At 51.6% G+C, this 10,167-nt stretch overlaps 1 protein-coding gene across 1 annotated transcript; it reads right to left on the reverse strand.

Moving 5' to 3' along the window:
- Positions 1 to 3,542: 3,542 nt before the first annotated feature.
- On the reverse strand, positions 3,543 to 5,228 carry LOC120661346 (protein SHI RELATED SEQUENCE 1-like). Its single transcript, XM_039940173.1, has 2 exons — positions 4,389 to 5,228; positions 3,543 to 4,287 (listed from the first exon to the last, which is right to left on the reverse strand). The coding sequence occupies exons 1-2, from the start codon at positions 4,948 to 4,950 to the stop codon at positions 3,875 to 3,877; spliced, it is 975 nt and encodes a 324-aa protein (XP_039796107.1). The 5' UTR covers positions 4,951 to 5,228; the 3' UTR covers positions 3,543 to 3,874.
- Between the last annotated feature and the right edge of the window lie 4,939 nt (positions 5,229 to 10,167).

The following is a 10,167-nucleotide window of genomic DNA, read 5'->3' on the forward strand; positions in this document are numbered from 1 at the left end:
TGTGCCATCCTCCATGCGTTGGCAATGATTTTCTATCTTGGAAGCAGCAAGGTGTTAGGACTAATTTGCCGCGTTATTTTTATTCCCCAGGCAATGAAGCGCAGCAGGAAGAAACAAAAGCAGGCGCCATGCCCCCCTTAATTGTTGCTGCTGCAGCAGCAACTGTGTGGGTGTGTGGCGCCATGGAAAAGGGCAGGAGGGGTGGGTACTGGCGCCATTTGCTTTAGAATCTGTCACGTCTCATGTTTTCCCCTATTCCCCCGGCGCGCGGTACAAACAATGAGTGTAATCATTTGCGAGAATTCCACACCCTTTCTTTGAGGCGAGGCGAGGCGAGGCGAGGCTAGAGGAGCGAGCAAATGAAAAGTGCCCGGCAGCTCTATGCAAAGTAGCATCCTGTTCTTTTGTCTTCTCACACTGCTCGCTTTGTCCTCGAGCCCACTTTCAGTCCCCCTGAGACGTGCCTGCAGCCGTTGCCCGCCAACGTCATAGTCCTCGCTTTCTCCATCCAGCTAAAACATGAGCAATCACCATGCATCCAGTTTGAAATTTTAGCTAGGGGATGACGACTAAACGGCTAAACCCATTCCCAAAAGACAGTGTTCGGGCCACATGCTACTACTAATGGTCCATTAGTTTTGCTTGAACCAGATAATAAAATCAACAGAAATCCCAGCTCGGATTCTGCACTGTGAACATGGCTTACTTTCCTCCCAAAGTGGCCTGTGTGTCTACCAGATTCCAGTGCCATCCTTCCTCATCTCCCTGCCTAGAGATAAGTAGAGAGAGAGGCAACCAACTCTACAGCTATACGTGTAGCTTCAACAACTAATGCGTGTCTCACACCTAGGCAGCGCACCAGACATTGACTCGGCCAAGCAGCAAGCCGAGGGCACGCGCGTTTTGGTGCCATATCCTCGCAAGTTATGCATGGCAGCGACCAGACCCAGCGTTCCGGCCACCAGCAGCAGTAGCGGTCCATGGCCGTGAGATCAAGTCAAGATCTCGTCCCGTTGTTCTTCCCTCGCACAGTAGAACGATCGCCAATGCTGGGAATGGTAATCGATATCGATCGGTTTTAATTTGTGGATTTACTATTGCAACGGCTAGGATAATCTTGTTCTGGTCTCAAAAAAAAAAACAGAACGGTGTGCCGGAGAGTGGCAATAAAAAGGGACCAAGAAGAGACGAGGGGAAGATGCAAAGTATGAGACGATACCTGGTCGATATATGCAGTCTATCCACTAGGTTTCCACGTTTCACATGGGATTGACATCGTGTTACTACTAGTAGGAGTGGTAATCAATCCTAAATCTACTGGATAAACGGCCACGCGAAATGAGCACAGACACACTGTTCAGTTCACTCTAAAAGTAGCATGCACTTTCCTCAGAAGAAATATAAATATAGCCAGACTTGTACATTTTTTTTTAAAGAAAACACCAACGGATCAAAAGTGGAACCAGCTAGCGGTCTAGCACTCTGAAGTGTAATTCAACGGATTCATTTGTCAAGCTACGTACTTTGCAGAATCCATATGCATGTGCTTTCTTCCTCTAGATTAAAATGGAGAATCAGCTGAGATGACACCCCCTAGTTTTGTCACCAGATTTAGCATTTGGACTTTTACGACCGAAACAAGTTTTACAAGTCAAAGTATTCAATTTGCGCACCTTTTGGGACCCACAAAAAAATTGAAACATAGGGTGCAATTTCCTTCCTCAAAAATGCCAAAAGAGACAGAATTGAAATGACAGAAGGACCAACAGAATGACAAGCACACTGAACACCACCATGGCAACTGTGCTGGAGGTTGGAAGTTGGAAAACTCAAAGTAAAACCCTCAAACTTTCAGCTTATCATACTCGACAGGGTAAGAAATACAACTACGAAACTCCAAGCCCGACAAAATTCGTTATAGAATATTAGCAGGATATTATCACTGATTAGAGTCTTGGAACGACCAACAGAAATAGATGTTATATTATCACAAATAATTTCAGATATATAGATGTTTGAGGTCAGAATGTTTGAAAATATTCATGTTCTATATAATTTGCTTTAAAGAGCTTGAAAATTGAGATATGACAACAACAAATTAATCAACAAAAAAGGGTACTTCTCAGATAAAATGCAAAGTTACAACTAATCGGAAAAGCACCCAATCATCTAAATTTATAAAACCAGTCTGGAGTTAGGAGTCTGCATGTGTTTGTTCTCTACCATTACAAGGAGGATTAAAGCTAAGAGGAATGCAACTTTGTACCAAGCAGGGAGCCCAGGAAATGAGTATTAGTAAAATTTGGTGTAAACAAGACGATATGGAAAATAGGATCAAACAAGAAATACATCTTATAATTAATATGAACAATCCTGAGGCTTTATTGAGATCAATAAGAAATCGTTACTCCAACTATTTTATATGCAAGATGTTCAATTTTTGTCCTAAGTAAAATTCATCCAACTTTGACTAAGTTGAAAGAAGAATATTAACATCTATAACAAGAAATGGAAGCACTGTCAAGACATATTTCATGTTAGATTTTAAAGAAACTAAATTGATGTTTGTGAATTTTTCTATAACTTAATCAAATTCAAAGGGGTTTAACTTAGAAAACAAAATATCTTATAACTTAATATCTACTAAATATTCAGAGCCCCAATTGCCTATGGATATGTCAATGTATCAGAAGATATTGTTCATCTAATTTAGCGTGCAAACAATAATGGCAATAGCATCACATGTACAAACAAAGAAAAAGATCTAAGCCAATTAATTGTCAATGCTTATATACGGAATACAGATGTACTTGTATAGTTGGATGCACTTATATCTCTTGACAAGGCACACATGCTATCTGAAACTTAATTAGCAAAGTGCAAGGTACTGCCCCATTGGTCTAGCAATCATTTCTTTGGCGATATATAGAAGGAAAATTAATACAATTTCTTGTGAGAAAGACCAGAGCATTGCAGAGGTGGAAAAGTTATGCCCGAACAGGCTAATCGCCTGTGCAACAATAGTAGGAATCCAGGATGCTGTACAAAAGCCAAGAAAATAAATATTCTGGACCTGACGTGATGGGATCAACGAGGAAACAAGATCATGTCAGAGACGTAGAACACGAGAATGTGCGAGCCCTCATCTCCAGATCTCCTCAGAGTTGCTATACTGGGAAACATAAAAAAACTGCCTGAATCAAACAAAGGGATCGGCGCATGGCTCGATCGGTCACAGCTTCCAATCATCGGATCCTTTTGTCTCGCTAGCATGAACATATGATGACTCGACCACTCGACCCTCTCTCTCATCTAACCACAGGCAAAACTTAACACGACTCAATATCAAGGATTCACGAGCCACCAATTAAAGCCAACTAGGTTTCTAGGGCTCAGCTTTTGAAGAGCAAAGGTGCAAGTAGTAAAGCAAAGGGGGCCTCTCCTTATGGAAGACACATGCAGCATAGAAGCTACACGGCGAAAGGGCAAAGAAACCTTAGCGTCATAGTACTGAGCAAAACTACTACACCACAATCACAAGGTCGAGTTAACAACACCACTAGCAAGAAGAAAAACAGTGCAAAAAATCATCTCAAATGTCTCAACATCAAGGTCCCTAACTGTCAGATTTCAACCATTTGCATGCAGTGACTTGAGTATATTGGTACTCACCTCATCAAATGATCCCAAGAAGCAACAAGTCTAAGGCGCGCCTAAGCTAGCTAGGCTCTAGAAGGAACATCAATTTATGCATCTCAATAAGAAGCGAAGAATTTAGGGAAGCTAACGAAATTGACAGATCCGAGGGAGCGAGAGAGATGGGAGTCATGGTGTCGTTACAGCGACGAGACGGCTGGCGAGAGCGCGCCGCCGGTCACTGCCTCGGGTGCCCGTGGTAGAACGCGGCGCCGGCAGGGAACGCGCCGTAGGGACCGGGCGTCGGGTACGGGTCCATCACCACAGCCGATGATACGATGACATTGGCCGCGCCACCGCCACCGCCACCGCCCACATCGCCAGCGCCGGCCGTGCTGGGCGGTGACCCGGCACCGGCGTGGCGGAAGTGGTACTCGATGGCGCCGCCGCTGCCGCCGGGAGTCCCCAGACTGTGGGGGCCGACGTCGTGAAGGATGCCCTTGAACACGTGGCCGCCGATGCTGACGGTGGTCTGGTACGCGACCTCCGCCTCGGCCTGGTCGACCGGCCCCAGCCTCACGCACCGGAACACGGCCTCCGAGCTCACCTCCCGCGGGAACCTCTCGGCCACCGTGACCATCTGCTGATCCCCTGCGGGCATGAACACAAGACAAGAATTTGATCACGAGACACAATCAGACGAGCGCGGAGCGCGCGCAGCAGGATAATCGACGTGCATGATTGGCATGTACCCGAGGAGGTGGTGGGTGTGGCGACGGAGAGGCGCGCGCGGGGTCGCTTGGTGGGGTCGCGGGACGGGCCGGCGCCCGCGGTGGTGGCGGCGGCGGAGGCCGCGAGCACGGCGAGCTGCTGCTGGCGCTCGCGCCTCTTGGCGGCGGGGACCCAGGTGGACTTGACGTGGGTGCTGCAGGTGAAGCCGCGGCTCTTGCAGCAGGTGCGGCAGCGCTGGTGGGCGCAGTCCTTCTTGGCCTGGTTGCCGCAGTCCTGGCAGCTGACGCCGCCGGCGCTGCCCCCGCCGCCCCTGGTGCCGCGCGACGAGGACGAGGACGCGGCGCCCGTGAGCGAGGGCGCGGCGCCGGGCGGGTCATCGGAGAAGCGGATGATGTTGGAGGCGTAGAAAGGGTGCTGCTGCTGCTCGTGCTGCTGCCATAGCTGCAGCCCTGCCCCCGCGCGCGCGGCGTAGAGGAAGGACGCGGCGGCGGCGGCGTCGGAGGGGTGCACCGGCGGGACGGACGGCGCGGGGGCGTCGCGGCTGTGGCTGTGGCCTCCTCCGCCTAGAGGGAACCCCGCCATGCGCCCAAATCCATAGGCCGCCGTGCCGTGCGCCGTGCCCGGCTAGGTGGTGGTGGAGGCGGGAGGTCAGCTCAGCACGCCGCCCCGCCGCCTGCCTGCCGGACCGCCTGGCTGCTCGTAGTCTGTGCTGTGGGCGGCGAGCTCATGTGCCCCGGGCACGGATTAAAAACCCGCGCGCGCGCTCGGAGGCAGCGACGGTGTGGGGTTCGTGGTGCGCGCTGCGCGCTGCGCGGCCGGAGTTAAGACGGTGAGGCGACAGAGAGGACCTGCCACGCCGCCATGAGCCTGCGCGCACCGAAACTGCCATTTATTGCCTGCCAATGCTGCGCCCGCCCTCCTTCTCCTTTCCGCGCCGCGAGAGAGACAGAGGCCACAACCGGTAAAAAAAATCACATCAAATATTTGTACACATGGTACAAATCAAATCTATTTATAAAACATTTTGCATAGATAGGATGTAAATCGCGAGACGAATCTAATAAGACTACTTAATTCATGATTTGCGACAGTGATGCTACAGTAACCATCTGCTAATTATGAATTAATTATTATCCTTAAATTTGTCTCGCGATTTACAACACATCTATACAAAAAATTTTATAAATAAATTTAATTTAATACTTTAAATTAGTAAAATTCTATCACAGAAACTTTTTGCGTTTCATCTATACGAGGCCAGAGACACCACACCAGCAGCTGCTGCTGATAGAGAAGAGAGAGACGAGAAGGGGGGCCAGGAGATAGAGAGGGGGGTACAGGTACAGTGCCGTCGAGCAATAGAATATGGGAGCAACGTGATGGCTGGCCCTGCCCCTGCCGTGCGGTGCCGCCGGCCTCCTGGATATGGGCGTAGCTTGTATGGAATGTGCTGGAGCCTGGAGTACTCGCAAGGATTGCCGCATGATGATGGTGGCGTGCTCCAGAATTCAGCCCTGCATGCATGTTTCCATCCGGGGTCTGCCCATCTGGTCAATCCAATATTCAAAGCCTCGGAGCCAGCCAGAGAAATCCCACAGGCGCGAATGCTCGCAGGAACAGAGAAATCCCAGCGTGAAAAATCGCTGTCCAATCGAACAGCACGCGCCGCGCACTCCAGCCAGAAAACTTGCGCCCGCCGCGCAGGCCGGCCCTGCCCGCCTTGTTCGCTTGCGCCCCGACGACGCGCCCCCGCCGACACCGCCTGGTCGATCGGGCGCGGGCGCCGGCCCGGCCCTGCACGTCCCGCCGCCCTGGTCCGCCGCGCGGGGTCAAGACCGGGAGACACGAGAGCTGCTTTTGCTGCCGGCTTTACGTGCCGCGGACAGCTGCTTTCAATCCGGCCCTGCTCCTCCCGCCTCGTCCACGGACGGGAGCGCGCGAGTGCCGCAGGCATGCTCGCGGCACCGAGTCGGGCACGGCGACGCGGCCGCGGGGTCCAAACCACCCGAACATGCGCGCGGGTCCCGGACGGAGTCCCCCGGCGCCCCCCCCCCTCGTGTCCGTCCACATCACCCGTCCTCGCGCGCCCTGGGTCGGGCGGGTCGCGCTCCATCACCCCACGCCGCCGGCCGCCTCCCTCTCCCTCCTCCGCTCTCCTGCGCCACTAGCCCGGCGCGTCGCGGAGCGGAGCGGGCGGCGTCGCTGTCGCCTCGCGGCGTCTTGTTTATTAGCACTCGCCACGTGCCCACGATCACCGGGGGTCACCCCCGTTTGCCACCGGGCGCCGGCGTCGGATTGGCCATCGGGGCGTTGAATAAACGGACGGACGGGGGGGGGGGGGGGGTCGGCAGTGTGCGTGCGGTGATCTAGTCGGGGATACGCGTGACGTAGCCGGAATCCATGTCCCGCGGGCGACCAGCGTGCCCGTGCCCCGCGTACGCAAACACGTGTGGGTGGTCCGGTGTGACAGAACCGCCAAATTAAATCTCTAATTAAGTATAATGGCCGTCGTTTGAACACATTGGGCGTATTAGTTTAACGGTTTAATTTGGCGATCCTTTCTCAACCCACGGCCCGATCGAAACATCACCGGTAGTCCCACGCGAAGGTGGGCACAGATGGTACAATCACGGCATATTACTTGAAAATATAAACTCAATGAAAACGAAACAATAAGTTTTACAAACCGAGTTAAAATATATGCAATTAATTTACAAAACTTTACAATAGATGGTCTGAAGTTCGAAATCAAAAGGTCCTACATCTATTCTAACTATCACCAGTTCTGATCCTTCTCGACCGGTCGGACCGGTTCACCCAACCGATCGGACCGGTCGGCACCATTCTGCCGCCTCCACCGGTCAGACTGGTCCCACGGGCCGGTCAGACCGGTCTGCGCAAAACAGAGAGTCTGAACACTTTGCCCTTGAGTGTACAACCCGACAATCCCCTAACATAAGGGTCCTCCACCACCTCCCACCCCTCTGCATCCCGGCGGATGAACTTGACACAGCAGGGGCAGAAGTCGACGTCCGGGTGCCCTGAAATAATAATTGTGGCAACAAACCCTGAGTATACTAATACTCAGCAAGGCTTACCCGACCAGTGGGTATAACTTAGCCCACATACCTAGACATGCACGGCGTTTGGCTGGTGGTTTGTTTGCAGAAATAGCAACTAGAGGTGTATCCTTACTTTCAATATTTTAGCCGCATATTTTATATAGATAGACTATCACTAATATTTGCCTATCTACACACGCATGTTGGAGCATCCAATTAAGATTCAGAATAGTATTCATTTTTATATCTCTAATATCCTAACTCATTTGCTACGAGGTGACAAAGAGATCAAGGCCCTCATATCCGCGAGACACGGCGAATCGATCCGATTTAACCTTGCAAGGTGGACCTAACCAACACGGCACGTATAGGCCCCGTCGGACCACACGCACCAACCATTCCCCTCCCACCTCGAACTACAGGACCACCCCACCATCATATGGTCAGCCGAGCTCAACGTGAGACCAACAAAAGTAAACATGCATCCCCATTTCTCCGCGACTACTCGACTACCCCAGGAGGTGAGTTGAAGTCCTGTACTTTCGAAGCAAAGCAGTACTAGGCTTACCGGTTTCGACTACCTCCTACTCCCAGCATGCGATTAGTACAATTCAATCCCCGATCAGCACTGCCACAACGACCGGTCCTTAATCGCCACGGACGGGGCTAAAACACCCAGGAACCCTGTCCTGCTGCCAAACCTAATACCATCATCCCCGCCCGGTCTCACATCTCCATATCCATTTCAATCTATTTCTCAAATACTGAAGTATAAAGATAATAATGTATATCGCGAGTAACCGGCAATTACTCGGCTTCTAAAGTTTCCTGTGTCTCGCGAGTGACACGAAGTCACCCGACTTCTACCGAACATATTTAGCCTGGCACCGCTATCGACCTAGACATACTTGTAAAAACTCAAGGAAATCTAGGGATCATGCAGCTAGTGTTCCAATCAATTCCTAATACGTAATGCACAAGTAATAGATAAAATATATACATAGTGAATCATAATTTAAAATAATAGGACATGCACCGGAGTTTGCCTTGAATCTGCTGCTCAACATTAGGGTGAGTGGGGCCTTGAGCCGACTCCTCGCGACCCTCCTGCTGCGGGGCTTGCCCCTGGGGCCCCTGTGGCTCCGCAACCACCTCTTATACGACCTCCTCCGCTGCGGCTGTTACACGTATGCATATGCATATGACATGAGAAATGCATGCACGATTTATAAAAATTACAAGTAATCAATACCCAAATAAATTTCCAACTAACTGTGTCAACAACCACCTATTTACCCCTGCTCAGCCCAGCTATACCGGTCAGACCGGTCCACCCGACCGATCAGAGAGGTCCCCCTTAGCCTACTGTGATACCGGTCAGACCGGTCCCTCCGATCGGCAGACCGGTCCTACCCAGACTAGAATCTAGAAACCTTGGCGCGGCGAAAATCGCCCACCAACTCCAAATACCTTCTAGGATATAGTTCAGGGGTTCATGTGGATGCTTTTGACCAGAGGAAACCACCTAAAACCTTCTAGAACAAGAGATCGATCCAACCCTAACCTATTTACCTTGAATGGCTCCTCCCCCATGAAGAACTTGCGATCCCGCGTCACCCCATGGAGGAGAACATGGGGAAGTTGATCCTCCACCGATTTGAAGCTCTCCCCGCCCTTGGAATCCAATGGAGAGGAGGGATTTGGAGGTGAGGGTTTGAGGGAGGAGGGAGCTCGGGAGAGAGACGGGCTGGGCGCTGGGGATGATGAATGAATCGTTGGGGGAGAGAGGAAAGTGATTTAAATGCTGTGGGGCCTAAAATCGCCAACTCGGTTTAGACCGGTCAGACCGGTCCGGGCTGAACTGGGCAGAAGTTGTTAAAAAGTTTCCCTCCAGTGGTTTGTAGCGCTTATGACCGTAATTAGCCTTAATGACAAGTAATTAACACCTGAGGTGTTACATCCGGTCAGCCGGTTAGTCCCGGTTTGCAGGGAAAGGGATGATGGTATGTGCCTGGATCGACGTGGATTTTTAAAATCCTGAGAAGCCTTTTTTTATTTACACCAACATGAGTAGTTTGTGGTCATTGGTTAGCGTGGCATTCTTCTTTCTCTGTGGAGCCTGCTGCATCTGCTTCGGAAGATGCCTGGTTGACATTCCCATCCATAAGTTGATGTTTTAGCTTATTATTAGAAGTGTATAGATAGAGCATCTTATTGTCAATGCTTGAGCGAACTGCACGTAGGCCAAGCCACCCGGGCGATCCGCCAGCCTCACTGTGCCACGTACTACAGATTTGTGCTAGCAGGGTAGTAGCAGCAGTAGCGCGCATGATTGCCGAAAAGCTCCATCGATCGAGCGTCGGAATTAAGCTTTTTTTTTCACCTGCAATGGAATCTGATGGCCACCACACCAAGGTCGCGGCCACTAGCGTAGCACGGCGTCCACGATCAAAAAGCGCCGCCGCTGCAGAGACGGGGAACCGGCCGGGATGGATGCTGGCATGTTGGCAGCGGGACGGGGACTCAAGCCCAGTACAGCAACTTTCCTGCGCGAACGCGGGGCGCATCGAGCCGCCGTGCCCACGTTGCCCACTGTATGTGCGATTCCGCCGTTCCGGCCACTGGGGGGGGCGGGGGGGGGGGGGGGGGGGGGGGGGGTGATTCGAAGCTGCAGGACAGGAGCAGCCGGAAGAGAGTAACTCTGGCCGTGTCGGACCCAGGGTTAACCAAATCGGTG

Source organism: Panicum virgatum, chromosome 2N (genome assembly GCF_016808335.1).
Source record: "Panicum virgatum strain AP13 chromosome 2N, P.virgatum_v5, whole genome shotgun sequence".
In the NCBI taxonomy this organism is placed as follows: domain Eukaryota; kingdom Viridiplantae; phylum Streptophyta; class Magnoliopsida; order Poales; family Poaceae; genus Panicum; species Panicum virgatum.

Bases quoted from the DNA above. Each gene is read 5' to 3' on its own strand.
- LOC120661346 (XM_039940173.1), bottom strand. From the start codon at position 4,950: ATGGCGGGGTTCCCTCTAGGCGGAGGAGGCCACAGCCACAGCCGCGAC. The intron at 4,288-4,388 runs GTACATGCCAAT...TCATGCCCGCAG, and splicing joins CACACCCACCACCTCCTCGG to GGGATCAGCAGATGGTCACG.